The 23004-nt window shown below is 44.3% G+C and overlaps 2 protein-coding genes across 2 annotated transcripts in view; one reads left to right on the top strand and one right to left on the bottom strand.

Moving 5' to 3' along the window:
• Window positions 1–30: 30 nt before the first annotated feature.
• Window positions 31–16193, bottom strand: LOC129835052 (cholecystokinin receptor type A-like). The gene is made up of 5 exons (XM_055900401.1): window positions 15914–16193; window positions 11820–12071; window positions 3357–3618; window positions 2909–3036; window positions 31–2640 (listed from the first exon to the last, which is right to left on the bottom strand). The coding sequence occupies exons 1-5, from the start codon at window positions 16038–16040 to the stop codon at window positions 2024–2026; spliced, it is 1386 nt and encodes a 461-aa protein (XP_055756376.1). The 5' UTR covers window positions 16041–16193; the 3' UTR covers window positions 31–2023.
• A 443-nt stretch (window positions 16194–16636) lies between these two features.
• The window catches only part of tbc1d19 (TBC1 domain family, member 19), a 36655-nt gene continuing 30287 nt past the window's right edge, over window positions 16637–23004 (top strand). Inside the window, exons 1-10 of the mRNA XM_055900399.1 lie at window positions 16637–16865; window positions 17102–17174; window positions 17299–17344; window positions 19957–20032; window positions 20569–20643; window positions 20813–20876; window positions 21660–21706; window positions 21787–21897; window positions 22416–22488; window positions 22954–22992. Of these exons, the coding sequence (XP_055756374.1) occupies window positions 16767–16865; window positions 17102–17174; window positions 17299–17344; window positions 19957–20032; window positions 20569–20643; window positions 20813–20876; window positions 21660–21706; window positions 21787–21897; window positions 22416–22488; window positions 22954–22992 (703 nt within the window). The 5' untranslated portion in view covers window positions 16637–16766. The remainder of the gene's footprint in view (window positions 16866–17101; window positions 17175–17298; window positions 17345–19956; window positions 20033–20568; window positions 20644–20812; window positions 20877–21659; window positions 21707–21786; window positions 21898–22415; window positions 22489–22953; window positions 22993–23004) is intronic.

Genomic DNA, 23004 nt, shown 5'->3' with positions numbered 1-23004 from the left:
TAGGCAAGAAAAGCATGGTTATATCCTCATAAAGGACTGACCGTCCATGGTATTATAGTTTGAACCATGCTTTGAGGCCATACAGTGTTTTTTTAAAGTATTTTTTTTTTTACAGTTGCATTGTTTACAGACAAAGGAGCAAAACAAGTTTATATTTTAGGTTCTGATGGCGTACGAGAGTTGAACTAAGCTAATGAGGCATCTAAAAGTTATATTCTTCAAGAATCAATGGGTATATCATTCATTTAAATGTCTAAAACGGGATGTAGCAACTGCAGATTGCCCTTTTTTAAGCACAGCCAAATAGTCCGTCTGTGAAGTAACACCACTCTGCATTTGTTTGTACAACCTGGGCCTCTGAACCAGTTCAGAGGTGAGTGTTTGTTTATGCGTCTCATGAGCGTCGTTTCCCAAGAACCACTGGCCCTTCCAGTGTAAGCAAGCGCAATCCATCGGCAGACCTTCTGTACCTTCTTACTCAGGGATTTGAAAGGGCCCCGCCAGACCAGCAGATAGTGGAGCAGAGGTCTGCGTCCATACAGCACACAATTCCTTGACCGTTTGGGAAAAATACATTCGGAGAAATTAACACTTTTAATATTCAATTTCCTTTTTCGGGTTATGTATTCCAATGCAAGTTAGATGGCAATTTACCTTAGAGAGCAATGATAAAACTATACAATTAAAATGGACTTAATGCTACAAGAAAACAAGGTCAAAACAACACGGTTTGTTACATTTGCGCCGCAGTCTATTTTACAACCCAAGTCAACAGAGACCAGGTGTGGTGTGATTGACAGGTAGCGCCGGGAAACATCGCTTTGAAGTAGGGGGACAGACAGGTGCACGGTCCCACACCTCGATAAGGCGACGAGTCATGTCACCCACAGTAGTACATGTGGTACAACGACGAAAACACACGCTGACTGGGTCAAGAAAGAGAAAAAACGACTGTTTGCTACGCTAATGACCTGTTTTAGAAGTTTCTATGCTACAAGGCTAGGACGCCAAATAATGCGCAACTGCCTGGAATGGCAACGATTAAGTCAGTAAGTATTTACACATGTGTCGCACTGCCTGTAAAAGGAGGTCACAGAAGCATGGGAAGTTTTAAATGTCTTTGGGAACGTGGTGTCATCATTGGGCTGGGGTTTGAAGCTTTCAAGTCCCCGACAAGAATGTATCCAAAGAGATTTTTATGCAGAGAGGAGCAGAACACACACACGGAGTTATGAAGTACATCCAAAGGGGCATTCTGCTTTGAATGCACATGGGGGAGATGGAGAGGTTCTGTAAAGGGGGACTGTGACGATTGTCAATACATAACCTTCCTAATATTGAGTTGCGCCCCCCTTTTTCCATCAAAACAGCCTCAGTTCGTCGGGGCGTGGACTCTACAAGGTGTCGAAAGCGTTCCCAAGGGATGCTTCCCGCAGTTGTGTGAAGTTGGCTGGATGTCTTGTTCCACAAGGGAAACTGTTGAGCATGAAACTTCCATACTACCATACCCTTTTCAAAGGAATGTAACCTTTATCTAACTAGGCAAGTCGGTTAAGAACAAATTCTTATTTACAATGACGGCCTAACCCGTTCACACCCGGACGACGCTCGGCCAATTGTGCGCCGCCCTCTGGACTCCTAATCACGGCCGGATGTGGTACAGCCTGGATACAGCCACAATCCATGTCTCAAGGCTTAAAAATGTAACCTGCCTCGTCCACTTCATCTACACTGATTGGAGTGGATTTAACAGGTGACATTGAATAAGGGATTATAGCGTCCACCTGGATTAACCTGGTCAGTCTATGTCATGGAAAGAGCAGGTGTTCCTAATGGTTGGAATACTCAGTGTACATGTCCACTCTCACAGGCACGGGGACTTTGAAGTGGAAAGAAGGCATGACCTTAATAACAGAGACCAAAATCTCACTGTAACAGTGGGTGGGGGGGGGACACTTTGGACAGGCCACCCCGCCTTCATGACCACTACCTACTTCTGATTGGTGGATGATGGCAAAGGAAGCTAAGCCTGAGCAGAGCCACGGATACTACTGTATGTGAAGCGCGTGCTATTACCTCTCGATGGCGTGTGCCCGTTCTCCTCTCTGCTCCTCATCCCTCCTCTTCCTCCCCCCGTCCCCATCCTACTCCCAGCCCCCCTCCCGACCCCACCGCCCTTGGGGCAGCTACAGCAGGTGAAGGTGGACAGAATCCCTTGGCGGAAACGGTTATTCATGAAGCAGTATATAATTGGGTTGACACACGCCGAGGTGTACGACAACAGATGGATGAAGGATATCGGCGCCCCCGAGAGGAGCTTGTCGGCAGAGCGGCGGTCGAAGGCCCTCCAGGCATTAACGGCAAACACAGGTGTCCAGCAGAGGAAGAAGAGACAGACGATGACCAGGAGCATGCGGATCACACGCTTCTTAGCCATCAGGTTAGAGGTGGAGCTGTTGCTGCACACGCGGCTCAGCGTGGACTTGGCGCTGCCCGTGCTGTCTCTGATTTTGATGGTCACGTTCGGGCTGTGGGTCGACAGAGGGCTCTGGAGGTGGGCAAGCTCGCCCTTCTTGGCAGGCTGGAGGTAGCAGCCGTCGTTGTCGCCGGGTTTGATGCTGCCCGTGCTGCACTGTCTGTCTGTGATGGATCATAACAGCAGATATGAACATGAACGAAAATGGCATTTCCCTAAAACAATTACAAATGATAAAGGTGGATATAATAATGATAAGGAAATCATCTCTGTGAGAGATATTCAACATAGACATGAATAATGTCCCTGTACAAATTGGATTTACCAAAGATTAGCCAATTGTAAATAATTGCCAATAAGGTTGCCACAAAATGTAGGTAACATGATGGCCAGAGCTGCACATTTTCAAGAGGTCAGTTGAGGTAAACGTACCTCTGCTGGACTTCCTGTTGGTCATCTCAAACGTAATGCCCCTGTAGAGCTCAAGGGAGATGAGCCCATAGGCTGTCATCATCACGATCCCAGGGACCAGGAAGAGGAGCAGCAGCAGGGACACATACCTGGGAGGAACAACAGGTCCATGGGGTCACCAGATTGGTCAAAAGCAGGTAAGTGTGCATTCAGTGCATCAAAGTGATTTGACCTTACAGAGAACAGCTTTCTGATCTCAACAATGACCTACCTCATCATTGCTAAGTATATATCTAACAGATCAACAAATCACTGAATTAGATACTTTAACCCCCAAAAAGTAATAGACATGAATTGAATTGAATCTTTTGAGCAGACTTCTCCATTATTTACGGTGAAAACCACATAACAGCTGAAACCTCTCTTTTTGATGGCACTGGGCAGACAAAAAAAGTATCTCTCCTCTCACCAGGACTGCTGGATGACATCACTGGGCCAGACCAGGCGGCACATGTTGCCCGTGCTGTTGTTGACCCGGGTGAAGGGCACCAGAGTGCTGGAGATGGGGTAGGGCAGCATGAGCAGGAAGCTCACCACCCAGGTGGCGGAGATGACCTTGGCGGCGTGGGACTTGGTTTGCCAGGTACGGGAGGTCAAGGGGTTGCAGATGGCACTGTAGCGCTCCAGAGAAATGGCCACCAGGTTGAAGGTGGAGACACTCACCGAGATACCTAGAGGGATGACAACGAATAACGGTCCTTGATACCACATGAGTATAGATTCTGATTAATACATCGATAACAAACAAGCATGTAGCCTACATTAGCATGTTCTACTGCAATGATTTTGTACGGCTAAATATTTTACAGTGTAGTAAATATGTATGTAAAGTGTTAGTTATTCATATAGAAATATGTAACAGGGTCGTAGATATGTAGAATCTCAATGTTGTAACGAGTATTACCGGAGGTGGCCTCCCTTCCTGTTCGAGTGGCGCTCGGCGGTCGTCGTCGCCGGTCTACTAGCTGCCACCGATCCCTTTTCGTTTGGTTTTGTCTAATTGATTTCACCTGTTTATTGTTTCGTTGTTAGGGTGGTGTTATTTAAGTTCGTTTAGCCCGTTCATGTTTGTGCGGGCTTGTTTCTCTGTTTGTATCTGAGGTTGCTATTTTCATTGGGGTTTTTCCACAGACTGGATTTATTTTCCAGTTTTGGACTTTATTCAAGTTGGAGTTTTACGCCAATGTTTTTTGACGTTACCAGTTGTATTTCTGGTTGGACATTAAAAAGTGGTTTTCCCCGTTACCTTTGCTCTCTGCGCCTGACTCCTTACCTTTGTCCTCATCGAGTGTAACAGAAGCCCGCACCACATATGGAGCCAGCAGGAGCAGCGACCACCCCTCTCCCCACGATGGAGGAGAGAGTCCTTCATCACACGTCCATCCTCCATCGTATCGGATCAGCTATGGATCTTATGATGGAGAGGATGGATCGTTGGGAGAGGAGTGGTCTCCCTACTAACCCACCTACCCTCCCTCCAGCAACTATACCATCTCCTCCAGCGGGACCCGGTGCCAGCACTTTGCGTATTACGCCTCCAAGCCAGTACGATGGAGCGGCGGCGGGGTGCCAGGGATTCCTGCTACAACTAGATCTGTACCTGGCCACCGTCCGACCAGCTCCCTCGGACGAAGAGAGCGTGAGTGTCCTCGTCTCCTGCCTGACGGGTAGAGCCCTAGAGTGGGCCAATACGGTCTGGAACGGGGCCGACTCAGCGAGGGGCCACTACCCGGAGTTCACCCGCCGTTTTCGGGCCGTGTTCGATCACCCTCCAGATGGCCGAGCGGTGGGTGAGAGATTGTTCTATCTACGACAGGGGACGAGGAGCGCGCAGGACTTCGCGCTGGATTTCCGGACCTTGGCCGCTGGAGCAGGGTGGAACGACAGGGCCCTGATAGACCATTACAGGTGTAGCCTGAGAGAGGACGTCCGCAGAGAGCTGGCTTGTCGGGACACTACGCTAAGTTTGGATGAACTAATAGACATGTCTATCCGGTTAGACCATCTGCTAGCTGCTCGCGGACGTTCTGAAAGGGTCCTGTCCGTTCCATCTCCTGACCCTCCTGCTCCCATCCCGATGGAGCTAGGAGGGGCAGCATCTAGGGAGATCGGAGGAGGCTCCTCCTGTACCAGTTGTGGCCGAAGAGGGCACACTTCCGGTCGGTGCTGGAGGAGTTCATCTGGGAATCGAGAGGGCAGGCAGAACACTCCTCGGTCACCTCAGGTGAGTCAGCACCACACTCTCCCAGAGCTTCCTGTTGGTCACATGTTTTTGTTAATATGTTTCCTTAAATTTTTTCCCTCTCTCCAGCATAAGGCGCTAGTCGATTCAGGCGCAGCTGGGAATTTTATAGATCGCGGACTCGCTCAGAGGTTGAGGATTCCGTTAGTTAAGGTAGACCCCCCTTTTCCTGTGCACTCCTTAGATAGTCGACCGTTAGGGTCAGGGCTGGTCAGGGAGTCCACAATTCCTTTGGAGATGATTACGCAGGGGAATCATAAGGAACGGATTAGTCTGTTTCTTATCGATTCACCTGCGTTTCCGGTGGTGCTGGGGATTCCTTGGCTGGCTATTCACAATCCGACGATTTCGTGGAAACAGGGAGCTCTACAGGGGTGGTCTGATGAGTGTTCAGGCAGGTGTGTAGGAGTTTCCATCGGTGCGACAACGGTGGAGAGTCCAGACCAGGTTTCCACCGTGCGCATTCCCGCTGAGTATGCCGATTTGGCTATCGCCTTCAGTAAAAAGAAGGCGACCCAATTACCTCCCCATCGACAGGGGGATTGCGTGATAAACCTCCAGGTAAACGCTGCACTTCCCAGGAGTCATGTGTATCCTTTGTCCCAGGAGGAGACGTTGGCTATGGAGACATATGTCACGGAAGCTCTGGGACAAGGATTCATTCGGCCCTCCATGTCACCCGTCTCCTCGAGTTTCTTTTTTGTGAAGAAAAAGGATGGTGGGTTGCGTCCGTGTATTGATTATCGAGGTCTCAATTCCATCACGGTGGGTTTTAGTTACCCACTACCTCTCATCGCTACGGCGATGGAATCATTCCACGGAGCACGGTTCTTCACGAAACTGGATCTCAGGAGCGCGTATAATCTGGTGCGTATTCGGGAGGGAGATGAGTGGAAAACCGCGTTTAGTACTACATCGGGCCATTATGAGTACCTCGTCATGCCGTACGGGTTAAAGAATGCTCCAGCTGTCTTTCAATCCTTTGTTGACGAGATTCTCAGAGACCTGCACGGACAGGGTGTGGTGGTTTATATTGACGATATTTTGATCTACTCCGCTACACGCGCCGCGCATGTGTCTTTGGTGCGCAAGGTTCTTGGGCGACTGCTGGAGCATGACCTGTACGTGAAGGCGGAGAAATGTGAGTTTTCTAAACAAGCCGTTTCCTTCCTGGGTTACCGCATTTCCAGCTCAGGGGTGGATATAGGGGGTGACCGCGTAAAAGCCGTGCGTAATTGGCCGACTCCGACCACGGTAAAGGAGGTGCAGCGGTTCTTAGGGTTTGCCAATTACTACCGGAGGTTTATCCGGGGTTTTGGTCAGGTAGCAGCCCCTATTACCTCACTACTAAAGGGGGGGCCGGTGCGTTTGCAGTGGTCGGCAGAGGCAGACAGGGCCTTCTGTAGGTTGAAGGTGCTGTTTACCGAGGCGCCAGTGTTGGCGCATCCGGACCCTTCTTTGGCGTTTATTGTAGAGGTGGACGCATCCGAGGCTGGGGTTGGAGCGGTGCTCTCACAGCGCTCGGGTGTGCCACCAAAACTCCGCCCTTGTGCTTTTTTTTCGAAAAAACTCGGGCCAGCGGAGCGGAATTATGATGTGGGGGATAGGGAGTTGTTGGCTATGGTTAAAGCCCTGAAGGTGTGGAGACACTGGCTTGAGGGGGCTAAGCACCCTTTTCTCATCCGGACTGACCACCGTAACCTCTAGTATATCCGATCAGCTAAGAGACTGAATCCGCGTCATGCAAGGTGGGCCATGTATTTCACCAGATTTCGTTTTACGATCTCGTATCGACCAGGTTCCCTTAACACTAAGGCCGACGCGCTGTCTCGCCTCTATGACTCAGAGGAGCGGTCCATCGATCCTACTCCCATCATTCCTGCGGCCAAGTTGGTGGCACCGATAGTATGGGAGGTGGACGCGGACATCGAGCGGGCGTTAAGGGAGGAACCTGCGCCTCCACAGTGCCCGGAGGGGCGTAGGTATGTACCGCTCGCTGTTCGTGATCAATTGATTCGATGGGCTCATGGTATACTCTCGTCAGGTCACCCGGGTATTTCGAGGACAGTGTGAGGTCTTAGGGGGAAGTACTGGTGGCCCACTTTGGAGAGGGATGTGAGATTCTATGTCTCTTCCTGTTCGGTGTGCGCTCAGAGTAAGGCTCCTAGGCACCTGCCTCGAGGGAAGTTACAACCCCTCCCCGTTCCACAACGGCCGTGGTCCCATCTTTCGGTAGATTTTCTAACTGACTTACCTCCATCTCAGGGGAACACTACGATCCTGGTCGTTGTGGATCGGTTCTCTAAGTCCTGCCGTCTTATCCCGTTGCCCGGTCTCCCTACGGCCCTGCAGACTGCGGAGGCATTATTTACCCATGTCTTCCGGCACTACGGGGTGCCCGAGGATATTGTTTCTGATCGGGGTCCCCAGTTTACTTCCAGAATATGGAAGGCGTTTATGGAGCATTTGGGGGTCTCGGTCAGCCTTACATCTGGGTATCACCCGGAGAGTAATGGGCAGGTGGAGAGAGTTAACCAGGAGGTGGGTAGGTTTCTGCGGTCGTATTGCCAGGACCGGCCAGGGGAGTGGTCAAGATACATCCCCTGGGCAGAGATTGCTCAGAACTCACTAAGCCATTCCTCTACCAACATGTCACCATTTGAGTGTGTGTTGGGGTATCAGCCGGTTCTGGCACCATGGCATCAGAGTCAGACCGAGGCTCCTGCGGTGGAGGAGTGGGTACAGCGCTCTAAGGAGACTTGGAGAGCCGTCCAGGAGTCTCTGCGTCAGGCGAGTAGATGGCAGAAGAAGAGCGCTGACCGTCACCGCAGTGAGGCCCCCGTGTTTGCACCGGGGGATAGGGTCTGGCTCTCGACCCGAAACCTGCCCCTCCGCTTGCCCTGCCGGAAGCTGGGTCCGCAGTGTGTAGGGCCATTTAAAGTCCTGAGGAGAATAAATGAGGTGTGTTACCGATTGTTACTTCCTTCTTATTATCGTATTAACCCCTCATTTCATGTGTCTCTCCTCAGGCCGGTGGTAGCTGGTCCCAAGCAGGAAGGTGAGGTGCCGGAGGTCCCTCCACCCCCTCTGGATATAGAGGGGTCCCCGGCGTACAGGATAAGGTCCATTCTGGATTCTAGACGCCGGGTGAGGGGTCTGCAGTACCTCGTGGACTGGGAGGGGTACGGTCCGGAGGAGAGGTGCTGGGTCCCGGTGGGGGATATATTGGTTCCATCTATGTTGAGAGAGTTCCATCGCCTCCATCCGGATCGCCCTGCGCCTCGGCCCCCGGGTCGTCCTCGAGGCCGGCGTCGGCGCGCTGCGGGAGCTGCGCGTCAGGAGGGGGGTACTGTAACGAGTATTACCGGAGGTGGCCTCCCTTCCTGTTCGAGTGGCGCTCGGCGGTCGTCGTCGCCGGTCTACTAGCTGCCACCGATCCCTTTTCGTTTGGTTTTGTCTAATTGATTTCACCTGTTTATTGTTTCGTTGTTAGGGTGGTGTTATTTAAGTTCGTTTAGCCCGTTCATGTTTGTGCGGGCTTGTTTCTCTGTTTGTATCTGAGGTTGCTATTTTCATTGGGGTTTTTCCACAGACTGGATTTATTTTCCAGTTTTGGACTTTATTCAAGTTGGAGTTTTACGCCAATGTTTTTTGACGTTACCAGTTGTATTTCTGGTTGGACATTAAAAAGTGGTTTTCCCCGTTACCTTTGCTCTCTGCGCCTGACTCCTTACCTTTGTCCTCATCGAGTGTAACAAATGTAGCCTCATGTGATTGTGATTTGGAGGCTTGCCAGACCAGGTTAAGGTCACAATTCAAGGGATAATCTGTAGTTCAAACAACAGCAAAGCAGTCACCCTGCCGCTGTTTTGGTAAACAGCTGGAGAAATGTAACCAATCTCAAATTGATAGAGAGAGTTATGGATGACCATCCATGATAGCAACATAAAAATGTTAGCTGTGTTTTAAGGCTAAACATTATTTGTTTACAATTACATTGTTTACAAACAATGGAATAAAACAAGCTTATATTTTGGGTTATGTTGGAATCCGACAGTTTAACTAAGCTAATGAGGAATTTATAAATGATATTCTTCAAGTATCAGGGTATATACAGTACCCTCCATAATTATTGGGACTGGGCAAGCTTTTTTCTTCTTTTGTCTCTATACTCCAAATGTTTGGATTTTAAATCAAACAATGACTATGAGGTTAAATGCAAACTGCCAGCTTTAATTTGAGGGTATTTTCATCCATATCGGATGAACCATTTAGAAATGACAGCACTTTTTGTACATAGTCCCCCTATTTTAGGGGAGGAAAGGTATTGGGACAAATTCACTTATGTGTAGTAAAAAGTTAAGTATTTGGTCCCATATTCATAGCACGCAATGACTACATCAAGTTTGTGATTCTACAAATGTGTTCGATGCATTTGCTGTTTGTTTTGGTTGCGTTTCAGATTATTTTGTGCCCAATAGAAATGAATGGTAAACAATGTACGGTGTCATTTTGGAGTCACTTTTATTGTAAATAAGATTAGAATATGTTTCTAAACATTTCTACATGAATGTGGATGCTGCCTAGATTATGGATAATCCTGAATGAATTGTGAATAATGACTTTACGAGCGTGTAGAGACAGAGCACTAGGCTAACATATGGAATTGTTTTAAGATGGTCATGCCATGGATAATTTAGTAATTTGATTTAGAATTTTAGAACACCTTTAGGTAAAAATAATATATTTAAAACAAATATTTGATAAAATATTGAATTTGGCCTTTTCTACTTTAGCCCATAGAAACGCATTGGATAACACATTCATAAATGGCAAAAAAATACAGTAAAAAAAAGTATCAAAACGAAAAAGGTTTTGAAGTGTCTGTCCTATATCTAGAATATGTAAGAAAGCTCAGGAAATATTTATGTTTTGTGGCCACATATTTAACCCCTTAGTTTTGTGTCAACAAAAATATCTCTATACTTCAATTAGTTTGTATGGGTTACCTTCAGACGAGTCCTGTGGCACTTGCAAAATCGAGAACACCATCATGTTCGTGAGTCTCACCTTTCCATAGAGTGGTCATAATAGTTTTTTAGGCGAAACCGTTCAGACGCTACAGACGTTTTCATGAGAAACCCGATTTTCGGGATGTCTAATGGTCAGACAAATACCGGTGTAGCTCAGCCACCTTCCACCGCAGACGTGGAAGGCCGACATAGGCGGATTTGATTGTTTGAGACGCAGCCCATGCAAAAAAAATCTTACATTTATGGATTTTCATGGGGATTCAAAAAGAATTGTTACTTAGGTTGACGCACGGGTGCATCAATACGATTAACCAGTGGAAGTTAAACTTACAGACTAATAGTAACATCGGCACATCTAAATAATTACCGTGGATGTACCGGTGTATTTCACGTTAAACTCTGTGACAGATGAGTTTATTCATCTCTACTGACACGGCCGTGATCTCACCGCACACGGATCCAAGAACAAACAGATCAGGACAGAGGAAGGCTGTGAACTATCAAACTACAAAAAAAAAAAAACATGATAGAAAATGTTCCCGAAGGCAATAATGAAAAATAAATCCAGCAAATACAAATGCATATACCTAGGATTTATCCATACAATATCTAGGCAGGAAATATTGTTGAAAAAGATTGGATACTACAAGAGCACTTGAAAATAGCATAGAGCTATTCTGTATCTGGAACCTATAACATCCATATAACATCCAGACATAAAATAGTTCAATGGAATGTTTTTAACAAGTTACGAAACCTGAGAACAGTACAGCCTTGACTTTAAATGCCTCTAGAGAAAGGATCCTCAACCACATAGCTTTATTGATATTTCGATGCCTGAGAGTCTAAAGTTATTGAGACACTTTACATCACTCTTCTACCATGTTATTTTGCCTCCTCTTATTGCCTTGTGGCCTGGACCCTTTCTGCTCAGAATAAATGGCTCCTTAAATCGGGAGACAGGGCCAGTACGTCTACAGCCCGGGCGGCGGGAAGGCAACAAGGGAACGCAGCCACAGCTATAGCCATCAAATTACTTTATTTGGTGTCTCTTCACACCAGGCACCAGGTCAGAGCCTAAATGGAGGTGGAATTGGCTCAATGGATTCTGGCATCTGCTTCTTTGTTGATTTTCCATTATTGGCCTACAGCCCACTCCAGTGTGTTCATGGTAGGTCGGTGAGTGAGTGGCTGAAGCTGAAAGGAATCTTCCTATGTGGCTATGTGGACAGAACCTACTGTACTCAGTCCCCTTACTTGACCCTTTTGAAATGAGTGACAGCAGTGTAGCAGACAATAACAAGATAAGACCGCGATTAACTATGCAGCACAGAAGATGACAAGAGTAGGTAAACACATCCCATTGCAATAACACAGAAATCCCTAACAGACAAACACACTACATGGTCATGGAGACCTGGGCCCATATCCACAACGCATCTCAGAGTAGGAGTGCTAATCTAGGATCTATCCATAGAATCGTATTCCTTATGATCTAAAAGGTAAAGCTGTTCCTAGGTCAGCACTCCTCCTCTGAGACGCTTTGTGAATACGGGCCCAGGTCAGGACCTGTGTACAGTACATCCACTGGACTCACCCATGAAGTACATGGCCACCTTGCAGATGCCCGAGCCGAACACAAAGTCCCTCATGAGGTTGGGGATGAGGGTGAAGGGCATGCAGAAGAGGCAGAGCATCAGGTCGCTGGCGGCCAGTGAGAGCAGGAACAGGTTGGTGACGGTGCGCATGTGGCGGTTCCTCACCAGCACGGCGATGATCAGGCTGTTACCCAGCACGCTGACCAGGAAGATGAGGCAGTAGAGGAAGATACGCACCGTCTGGTTCAAATCTATAGAGAGGAGAGAAAGACGGTGAGCATCATTGCTCTTATAATTGCCATTATCATCATCGTCATCACCATGACCATCAGCTTCATCATTGTTGTCATTGTCATCGTCTCTGTTATCGTTATTATCAACATCATCAGAAACATTATCATCATCATTATTATTAAGATCATCATCACCATCGTTATCCATATTATCATTACCTTCAAATAATCAATTTGTTAGGTCTATCTGTTTTCAATGACATGGCCCTTGTTGTGTAAAGAGGGTGAAATAAATGTATCCTAATTCGATTGTAAAATATTCTATTATACAGTTGAAGTCAGAAGTTTACATACACCTTAGCCAAATACATTTAAACTCAGTTTTTCACAATTCCTGACATTTAGACATTTAATCAGAGTAAAAATTCCCTGTCTCAGGTCAGTTAGGATCACCACTTTATTTTAAGAATGTGAAATATCAGAATAATAGCAGAGATTATGATTTATTTCAGCTTTTATTTCTTTCATCACATTCCCAGTGGGTCAGAAGTTCACATACACTCAATTAGTATTTGGTAGCATTGCCTTTAAATTGTTTAACTTGGGTCAAACATTTTGGGTAGCCTTCCACAAGCTTCCCACAATAAGTTGGGTGAATTTTGACCCATTCCTCCTGACAGAGCTGGTGTAACTGAGTCAAGTTTGTAGGCCTCCTTGCTCGCACATGGTTTTTAGTTCTGCCCACAAATTTTCTATAGGATTGAGGTCAGGGCTTTGTGATGGCCACTACAATATCTTGACTTTGTTCTCCTTATGCCATTTTGCCACAACTTTGTAAGCATGGTTGGGGTCATTGTCCATTTGGAAGACCCATTTGCAACAAAGCTTTAACTTCCTGACTGATGTCTTGAGATGTTGCTTCAATATATCCACATAATTTTGCTTCCTCATGATGCCATCTATTTTGTGAAGTGCACCAGTCCCTCCCTCAGCAAAGCACCCTCAAAACATGATGCTTCCACCCCTGTGCTTCACGGTTGGGATGGTGTTCTTCAGCTTGCAGTCCTCCCCCTTTTTCCTACAAACATAACGATGGTCATTATTGCCAAACAGTTCTATTTTTGTTTCATCAGACTAGATGACCAGATTCATCAGACCAGATGACATCAGACACCAAAAAGTACAATCTTTGTCCCCATGTGCAGTTGCAAACCGTATTCTGGCTTTTTTATGGCGGTTTTGGAGCAGTGGCTTCTTCCTTGCTGAGCAGCCTTTCAGGTTATGTCGATATAGGACTCCTTTTACTGTGGATATAGATATCTTTGTACCTGTTTCCTCCAGCATCTTGACAAGGTCCTTTGCTGTTGTTCTGGGATTGATTTCCACTTTTCGCACCAAAGTACGTTCATCTCTAGGAGACAGAACGTGTTTCCTTCCTGAGCGGTATGACGGCTGCGTGGTCCCATGGTGTTTATACTTGCATACTATTGTTTGTAAAGATGAAAGTGGTACCTTCAGGAGTTTGAAAATTGCTCCCAAGGATGAACCAGACTTGTGGAGGTCTACAATTTTTTTTCTGAGGTCTTGGCTGTTTTCTTTTGATTTTCCCATGATGTCAAGCAAAGAGGCACTGAGTTCGAAGATAGGCCTTGAAATACATCCACAGGTACACCTCCAATTGACTCAAATTATGTAAATTAGCCTATCAGAAGCTTCTAAAGCCATTACATAATTTTCTGGAATTTTCCTAGCTGTTTAAAGGCACAGTCAACTTAGTGTATGTAAACTTCTGACCTACTGGAATTATGATTACGTGAAATAATCTGTCTGTAAAACATTGTTGGAAAAATGACTTGTGTCATGCACAAAGTAGATGTCCTAACCGAATTGCCAAAACTATAGTTTGTTATAACAACAAAAATGTGGAGTGGTTGAAAAACTAGTTTTAATGACTCCAACCTAAGTGTATGTAAACTTCCGACTTCAGCTGTACATTTTTTCTCAATCATGTACAAGCATTTTTTGGAACAATGTTGCTGATTTTCAAAACAGAGTCCACAAGACACAGAACTCTGTGGCCTTTTGCAACAAAGTAAATGCCTTCTCAAAAACATAAATACAATCATCAAAACCTATAGTATACTGTCAAAATTGCAAACACATTCATCAAAAGAACACAAGTGCCTGCAAATAGATGAATGCAATCATACTTATCTCTTGAGTCCATGCAGACAAAACAGAAAGTTAGTCTGTCTTTCAAAAATCCCAGTAGATCAATACGTTTTCTTTGCCGTCAATAAATCATGACGATCAAAATTGGAAGTACAACTATCCAAAGGTGCAGCGTTATGGGCAATTACTCTCCTTTTATGCACATTTCACCAAACAATTTCATACACATCAAATCAAATATTACGGATAAAAGAAATTACATGAAAAATAAGCACATTGTGTGCATGATTCATTAAATCGGTCCAATCACAATTGCATGTATTCAATACGTAGGCTCGTTTGCTCATAGTTTTGTTGACTTTCCATTGGCACACAGAAACACAATACACAGTAGAAATAAGACAAGGTGAATACAATGGAGGAAAAACACAACTGATATGAATATATAGGCCTCAAGCCACACTAAAGCAAAGCTCTACAATGGAAGGTCACAATGTCGGAGATGATGACTTCGGACTATAGCATACGTTTCTTAGAAGTAACCCAACTTCATTCTCTGCATATCTGCAATATTGTGAAATCAAATGATCAGACAGTCCCACTGCCGAGATCTTTCCCTAGATTGTACATGGTATGACACTGATGGGGTGATTGTAAGAATGTGGTGCAGGAGCATTTACTGATTGCTGGAAACAGTGAACACAATTGAACACATTCTCTTCTGATGAAACAAGGTGGTAATATTCTGTGAACTAAACAGTGAGTTTTTTCTTATCCAGTGATGACATTTGTATTTCAAGTTCTGCAGAAGGTGGTCTTAAGATATGCAAGTCAGGTACAAAGGCAAGACAATTACCAGAAGTTCTGTAAATGTAGGCTATTAGCAGTTTGGTCATTGCTGTTCTACAGGCCTATATATAGATGGGCTACGTTTCAACACAGATCCCAACATAGCTTTTACGCAATTGAGAAAAACTTTACATATAAATGCTTGTTCCTTACTCATCCTGGATTATTTTAGAACTACCATTAGTAGGCTAAAGGCAATTAATCTGTAATTCAGTTGGAGTCAGTTCTGGTTGGCTGCATTACTCAGGGGAAGAGTGTGCGAAAATGTGGGGCTTGAATTAGCAAAATATTGGTTTCATAGTATAGCCTATCAACTCCACCTAATTTCAATGAGAATTCAGAGATAATTTCAGTCAATGTAACACTAAGACCTACTGTAGCCTATCAGACAACTACGTGTTGACCTGATACTAAGTTGTAATCATGTGTTAATTAATGTCAAAAATTAAATAATGATATTCACGCCATCCAAGCAGAGGAGCCGAAAGAACGCATGCTATTTCAACCGCGCGTAAATGCATCGTTCGGGGTGTCCAAAGGGTCGCTCTCAATGCGCAGTTGCGCATAATAATAATAAAAAGATAACTAACATTTTGAAATATGGATGATTTGTGACAAAATGCATTTTTGCAGGTTTGTGTAACAGAGTGTTATGACTTTAAAATAAAACCGTTTCATGACTTTAAAAAATAAAACAGGCTACATTTTTAACAACACTTTGCATCAATATCTCCACTAAAAACATATTTATTTTGATTTAAAATATATCTACAATTAGACAATTACTTTTTGTCAATTTCATTTCACCCAAATGTATGATTATCATTTGGATTGGTTACCTTTCGGTTCCGGCCGCGTCTGGCTTTCATCGTCGCACCCCGAGACATTCTTGATTCCAAAGTCACATAATATCTTATAAAGATCAGTGGAGTTTTTGAGCATATCATGCAATGTAAATGTCTCCATTTTAGCTTTTCTATGTTATTTTGTCTGATGCATAAACTGAAATGAGGTTATGCAAAGGAACCCATTCCGTACAAACTTGATATTACGTCTGCAAATCACTTCCCAAATGTAATGTTCATATTCTCCAGAAGTTTGCATGACCCCATTTGTTTGATTCAAAATTATTATCCAGCTTTCAACGAAATTGACGGGTATCAGTCAGTGAGCAAAAAATTATTGACTTCAAGCGTCTGCTGCATGCACACTTTTGGTGTGCTCCAGCACTTCAAGGTTGGATATGAGAAATATAACAGTATGGATGGGTGGATAGAGAACTCCGGTCTAAGAGAGCCCGCCTCTCGAGCCCATGGTCATGCAAGTGAAACAGCAGCCGCAACAATTTAACATGATTTTTGGAGCCTTACAGTGATTTTGTTTTAGTCTGTTGTATAGATAGACTATTTAAGTGACATATTTCAAGAATACCACTTAAATGTTTTAATTAACACACTGATAATGCAATAAATAACTACCAAGCAACAAAAGAAAAAGTCTAGACATGTATCATATTTATATTCAGAAGGGCTAGGAACTAATGTTGCTTATTTTTTGTTTCCTCTACATCCATAGTCCGTAGTTGCTAAGTAACCACTGCAGAGGCCAAAGGCTGCATCACCGGATACCAAATGGATTCTAAAAGTCTAATTGCCTTATCGTAGTGTAGATTAACCAAAACGAGCATTGAAAATGATGGATGAGGGTACGGAGTTATCACTGACAATTGCGCAAATTGTCCAGCGACTGAAAGCAACCCATTTACACTCTCAAATTGAGAGACAGGCCAAAGTAAGTCGCTAGCTAGCTGCTCTGCAGAACCGAAGGCATTGACCGAAAGGCTTGTGCAACAACGAATGTTGTCCTCCCTGTCTGCTGCTGTGAGATTTTACAGCTGCCAAGGCTATACAAATATGTGCCTTATCTAGCTATACTATTGATTTTACAACCAGTAACTAACTGCTTGACATGCCAAAAATATCTAGCTACATCGAGAATATGCTTAACTATTTTCTTATTCTATTTAGGAGTGTTTGCATAGACCCGAGATACAATTAGAATCTCTAAAAGAGGACGTTCGTAATTTTCTCAAAGCATCAGGTAAGCGCGTGATGCAGAACAAGTATTTATATGGGTAATAGCTAGCTAGCTGTCATGGACTGGACCTACATTGAATATCATGCATGTCATGTTGCAAACGAATCACTTTTATTTTGTGTTGCAGGTTGGGAGAGAAAGCTACAGAATGCAGTATACAGAGAGTTGCACGTGTAAGTTTTTTTTCAATCAACAAAGTGTTGATAAGCATATCAAATGTATAACATGTACATGGGCACACATATAGAGGTTGAGAGAGACCAGGCAGAGAGAGAGGGAGGTCTAATGGTATGTTCCCTTACTGAAGTTTGGTTCTAACTGTTTATATGACATTTATGAGAGTGAATCACCTGAAATGTTCAGCCAATGCTCGTTTTAAAACAGACTCCATTAAAAGTGATTTTGGCCTTTAGTCTTGGCCAAGAACCACACTCCAGACCAGATCCCAAAACTGGCACCAACGCTCCAACCATCATCCAATGCCAGGTCTCATGCTTTTATTCTTCTGTTTTGTTTGTCTGTCTAGACCTACTGTATTTGTTTCAGATATGGACAGACAGATGCATGTTCCTTGCATTTGCTAACGTTTATTTTTAAATGGACAACGCTTTTTCAGCTTCTCTGTTTGTATGATCAAATCGTGAGTTGTTATTCAGTTTGATCAAATGTAGCCCGAGTCACCTTAAGTCACTTAAGAGTACCATGGTGTCTTACTGCCGTGAGATGAAAATAAACTCATGAATCAACTGCCTGAACTTGAGGACGTCCAGTTTCGCACTACAACATAAAGAGTTGAATTATGCCTTCCTCTCTTGAACATGAATCATCCGTGTATGTCCCCGTTTAGGTGACGTGTTTAGATAAAGCTGAGTGTTTTACAGTGCCCTGCAAAAGTATTCATCCCCCATGGCGTTTTTTACTATTTTGTTGCATTACAACCTATAATTTAAATGGATTTTTATTTGGATTTCATGTAATGGACTTACACAAAATAGCCCAGATTGGTGAAGTGAAATGAAAAAAATAACATGTTTCAAAAAATAAACGGAAAAGTGGTGCGTGCATATGTATTCACCCCCTTTGCTATGAATCCCCTAAATAAGATCTGGTGCAACCAATTACCTTCAGAAGTCACATAATTAGTTAAATAAAGTCCACCTGGGTGCAATCTAAGTGTCACATGATCTCAGTATATATCTCAGTATATATACACACCTGTTCTGGAAGGCCCCAGGGTCTGCAACACCACTAAGCAAGTGGCACCATGAAGACCAAGGAGCTCTCCAAACAGGTCAGCGACAAAGTTGTGGAGAAGTACAGATCAGGTTTGAGTAAAAAAAAATATCCAAAACTTTGAACATCCCACAGAGTACCATTAAATCCATTATAAAAAAAAAAATGGAAAGAATATGGCACCACAACAAACCTGCCAAGAGAGGGCCGCCTTCCAAAACTCACAGACCAGGCAAGTAGGGCATTAATCAGAGGCAACAAAGAGACCAAAGATAACCCTGAAGTAGCTGCAAAGCTCCACAGCGGAGATTGGAGTATCTGTCCATAGGACCACTTTAAGTTGTACACTCCACAGAGCTGGGCTTTACAGAAGAGTGGCCACAAAAAAATCCATTGCTTAAAGAAAAAAATAAGCAAACACATTTGGTGTTTGCCAAAAGGCATGTGGGAGACTCTCCAAACATATGGAAGAAGGTACTCTGGTCAGATGAGACTAAAATGTTGCTTTTTTTTTTTCATCGGCAGGGACTAGGAAACTGGTCAGAATTGAAGGAATGATGGATGGCACTAAATACAGGGAAATTATTGAGGGCAACCTGTTTCAGTCTTCCAGAGATTTGAGACTGGGACGGAGGTTCACCTTCCAGCAGGACAATGACCCTAAGCATACTGCTAAAGCAACAAAGCCCAGACCTCAATCCAATTGAGAATCTGTGGTATGGTTTAAAGATTGCTGTACAGTACACCAGCAGAACCCATCCAACTTGAAGGAGCTGGAGCAGTTTTGCCTTGAAGAATGGGCAAAAATCCCAGCGGCTAGATGTGCCAAGCTTTTAGAGACATACCCCAAGAGACTTGCAGCTGTAATTGCTGCAAAAGGTTGCTCTACAAGGTATTGACTTCGAGAGAGAGGGGGGGGGGGGGGGTGAATAGTTATGCACGCTGAAGTTTTTTGTTTTATTGTCTTGTTTCTTGTTTGTTTCACAATAAAAAATTATTTTGTATTTTCAAAGTGGTAGGCATGTTGTGTAAATCAAATGATACAACCCCCCCCAAAAATCACTTTTAATTCCAGGTTGTAAGGCAACAAAATCGAAAAAATGCCAAGGGGTGAATACTTTCGCAAGCCACTGTATAACACAAGGGCCGTCTGAAATGGGCTCGAACCTGTTTTTTTCCTCCAGACGGCCAGAGTCATTTGTTTAGGTTGAATGATAAGTGGACAGAGGCAGGAGGTGGAACTGGTGGAGGAACCCAGACCTTCTCCTTCAACTGGCGAGATAGCCTTCAGTTGGTCTTGGTCGATTGTTCTTTTTCCTAGTTTGATTGCATAAATAAAAATAGAATCTTCAATATGTTGCTTATAGTAGAGGATCCTACTGCCTTTACGGGTTGGTTGTCATGCATTTATTTGAAGAAATTAGTCTTTTTCGTTCTCACTTTCTCTTTCCCTTTCCTTCTCTCTCTCTTCCCTTCCCTCTCTCTCGCTCTCTTCTCTCTCCTGTGCCCTTTCTATCTCTCTCCTACTCACTCGTTCTCTTTCTCTCTCTAGTCAGCCGCTCCCCAGCCACCCTGCAGCTCCGCCAGAGCACGCCAAGGAGCCTCTGGCGTACATGCGCAAGGCCCAGGTGGGTCTGTTGCTTCCTCCATCCATCTTTCCTTCTCTTCCTTTCCTCATTTCATCATCTCTTTTGTTTTTCTGTCTCTCAGATTTGTCTGGTGACTTACTGTAGTATATATGCTTTAGTTAAGCAAATATGTTTTAGTGAAGAAGGGATTCTTAAAATTTTTGGTGTAAAATTGCAGGAATTTACCTTAAAACTGCTCAAATGTTCTCTCAGCTGCATGGCAAAATGTGTAGAATTTCAGGAAATTCGCCTTAATATTCCAAAGAATTCTCTCAGCTCCATGGAAACATTTGTAAATTTGCAGGAAATTGGCTTTGAAATGCACAAATGTATCTACATCGCCAAGATGGTGACCTATAAAATGTTTTCAAAAATTCTGATGGGCCCACCACTCCTCCTACCAATCCTCCTGCCACACCCACCACCTAAGCTCCAGGAAAAACTCTGCTCAGCGTTGTCTTTGTAATGTCGTTAAGTTAACAGTTTGTGTGTGTGTGTGTGCGTGTGTCTAAGCTTGTGTGTGTTTTCCCCTACAGGTAAACTGGGAGAAGCGTATCCTCAAAAGCCTGAACAGCATGTGCACAGAGCTGGGTGTACCCTTGGCTCGTAAGGTAAACCGTGTAGAATAGTTTATGACAGCATGTAACAGGGTACTCAACCTAAGATGAGTTCTTCAAGAATCTTCGTAGAGGGCCCTGTGTGCCAGTATATATTTGTGTTAATGTCTTCAGTCTATTGACAGACTACTTTATTGACAATTCTTAATGTTCTGTTTTGTAGAGGCCAGCTGTGGAACAGAAGGAGTTGGCCAACAAGTGGAACGAAATGGGGACAGACGAACCAGGTCTTTACCTTCAAACTCCATGTTGATGATACTGTTTATAAGTGTGGATTAACTGGAGTTATTTTTACATTGCAGGAGGATGTAACCCTTGCCATTGTAATTAAGGCTGTGTGTGTGTGTGTGTGTGTGTGTGTGTGTGTGTGTGTGTGTGTGTGTGTGTGTGTGTGTGTGTGTGTGTGTGTGTGTGTGTGTGTGTGTGTGTGTGTGTGTGCGCCATTTATACTTATATACCTCTTGCGTAGGGGCATTACCTTAAGTTAACTCTGCTTGTGCACAGTACTCCGTGTAACAGAACAGTCTCCTAACAATGCTATCTGAGAAGGGGGTATGGTAACATTTACGAGTGTGTGCCGGGCCTTGGCATAAACAGCAGGCCTTGTGAATCCAGAGGATAACCAGACTCCTGGGCCTTGCCTCGCTCCGATAGCGAGTGGAACTCCCCTCCCAACCTTAACATGCTCTCTTTATTGACTGACCATACACTTGACTTAGACTGACGATGAAAACTTCTAACTGCCTGACTTTGCTGGGAATTCTCTTTCGTTATATCATTTTTCTCCATTGGAGATGACCGAAATGAACGTCTAATTTGCCAACACGTACTATGGATGGTTGCATCATCAGGTTAACTCTAATGAGTCACCAAAGTTAGCTTGATGATGCAACTATCCACCCAGCATCTGTGCTATGTTGTAATTACATTGTTATATCTATATTATAACTACAATATTTCTATTAGCAACTTAAACTTCAATGCTCCTTTGTCTTTGTCCTGTTGTACAGATCTAAGTCGTTTCAGGCCTGTCTATGCTCCCAAAGACTTTCTGGAGGTAAATGGACTTCATCTCAATCAATATGTTCTGATCGGCGACTTAATACTCCAAGTTACTCCATTTCCCATGATTCCCAGGTGCTGGTCAGCCTACGGAACCCAAACCATGACAGCAGTGAGGAGGCCAGCGCAAAGAGTCACTGGGGCCTCATCCAGGTGCCCCTCCACGACAGAGACATACCTCAGATGGTAGGGGAAATACTGTGCGTTTGTCTGTGGTGTGCGTGCGTGTCTGTCTGTCTGTCTGTCTGTCTGTCTGTGTGTCGATCCACAGGTGGTAGGAGAAACACTTGACCTGAACCATCTGTGTGGGTCAAAACACTGGGTGTGTGTTTACCCATTTATACTTTAGGGCACGTGTCAAAGTCATTCCACGGAGGGCAGTGTGTCTGCGGGTTTTCGCTCCTCCCTTGTACTTGATGGGTGAAATGAGTTCACTAAGTAGTAAGGAACTCCCCTCCCCTGGTTGTCTGTCTTAATTGAAAGGTAAACCCAAAAAACGGTCAGATACTTGGCCCTCCATGGAATGAGTTTGACAGCTCTTTAGGGGATCAGGAACTGTTTGTCTGCGTGTGTGTATTCTTACTGTGCATGTAATACATGGAGTAGTCTCACTTGAAAGACCTACTCATAGTAAATCCCAGATGATTTGTGTTTATTGACGATCCACCGGTGTTTACTCCGATGTGTATGTTTTGTCCCCTCAGAGAGAGGCCTATTCAGAGTTGAGCCTGACCACGGGGCAGCTGGGTATTGACGACCATACCCACGTACCTCCAGGTGAAACTCAATTAAAATTGCACTGAGCTTGCGTTCTGTGTCCTGCTGAAAAATACTCATACTTTCCCGGCCTATAAACAAAGCTTTGAAATGGAGAATGATGGATCATTTAGCGGTAATTCATATTCCACATCAAGTTGGAAGAACTTCTAGGTCCTACAGTTAAATCGTTCAAAATCATCAGAGAAAAACATGTTTACCTAGCAAATACAGAAATGAATCGGGATGAATAAAGAACATTTCAGTTGATGTCTTATCAGTTTGTGTAAATGTTTCTCATGCCATTTGGCCGTCTGGCATCTCTCAAACAATATCTGTGTGTCTAGGAAGGATTTAAATATCCTTGTATTCATAGGCTTTTGTTTGTAAATCCAACTGATACAGTAGTCCGTTCTGGCAACGGATCCACTTCAGGCTGACAACTGATATAGTTTTGTTGTCCCTCTTTTTCATATCGCCGGGCAGATTTGTTTGAAAGCGAGCATATTCGCATCGGGAAGAAAGGTAAGATAATAG

The sequence above is a fragment of the Salvelinus fontinalis genome, chromosome 36, assembly GCF_029448725.1.
Source record: "Salvelinus fontinalis isolate EN_2023a chromosome 36, ASM2944872v1, whole genome shotgun sequence".
In the NCBI taxonomy this organism is placed as follows: Eukaryota; Metazoa; Chordata; class Actinopteri; order Salmoniformes; family Salmonidae; genus Salvelinus; species Salvelinus fontinalis.
Note: the sequence above shows the minus strand (reverse complement) of the source record. Positions and strands in the feature narration are given on the sequence as shown.

Excerpts from the sequence above, each read along its gene's own strand:
- LOC129835052 (XM_055900401.1), bottom strand. The coding sequence starts at position 16,040 with ATGGAGACATTTACATTGCATGATATGCTCAAAAACTCCACTGATCTT. Across the intron at positions 3,037-3,356 it reads GATGTCATCCAGCAGTCCTG|GTATGTGTCCCTGCTGCTGC; the intron begins GTGAGAGGAGAG and ends TGTTCCTCCCAG. Across the intron at positions 2,641-2,908 it reads CAACAGGAAGTCCAGCAGAG|ACAGACAGTGCAGCACGGGC; the intron begins GTACGTTTACCT and ends GATCCATCACAG.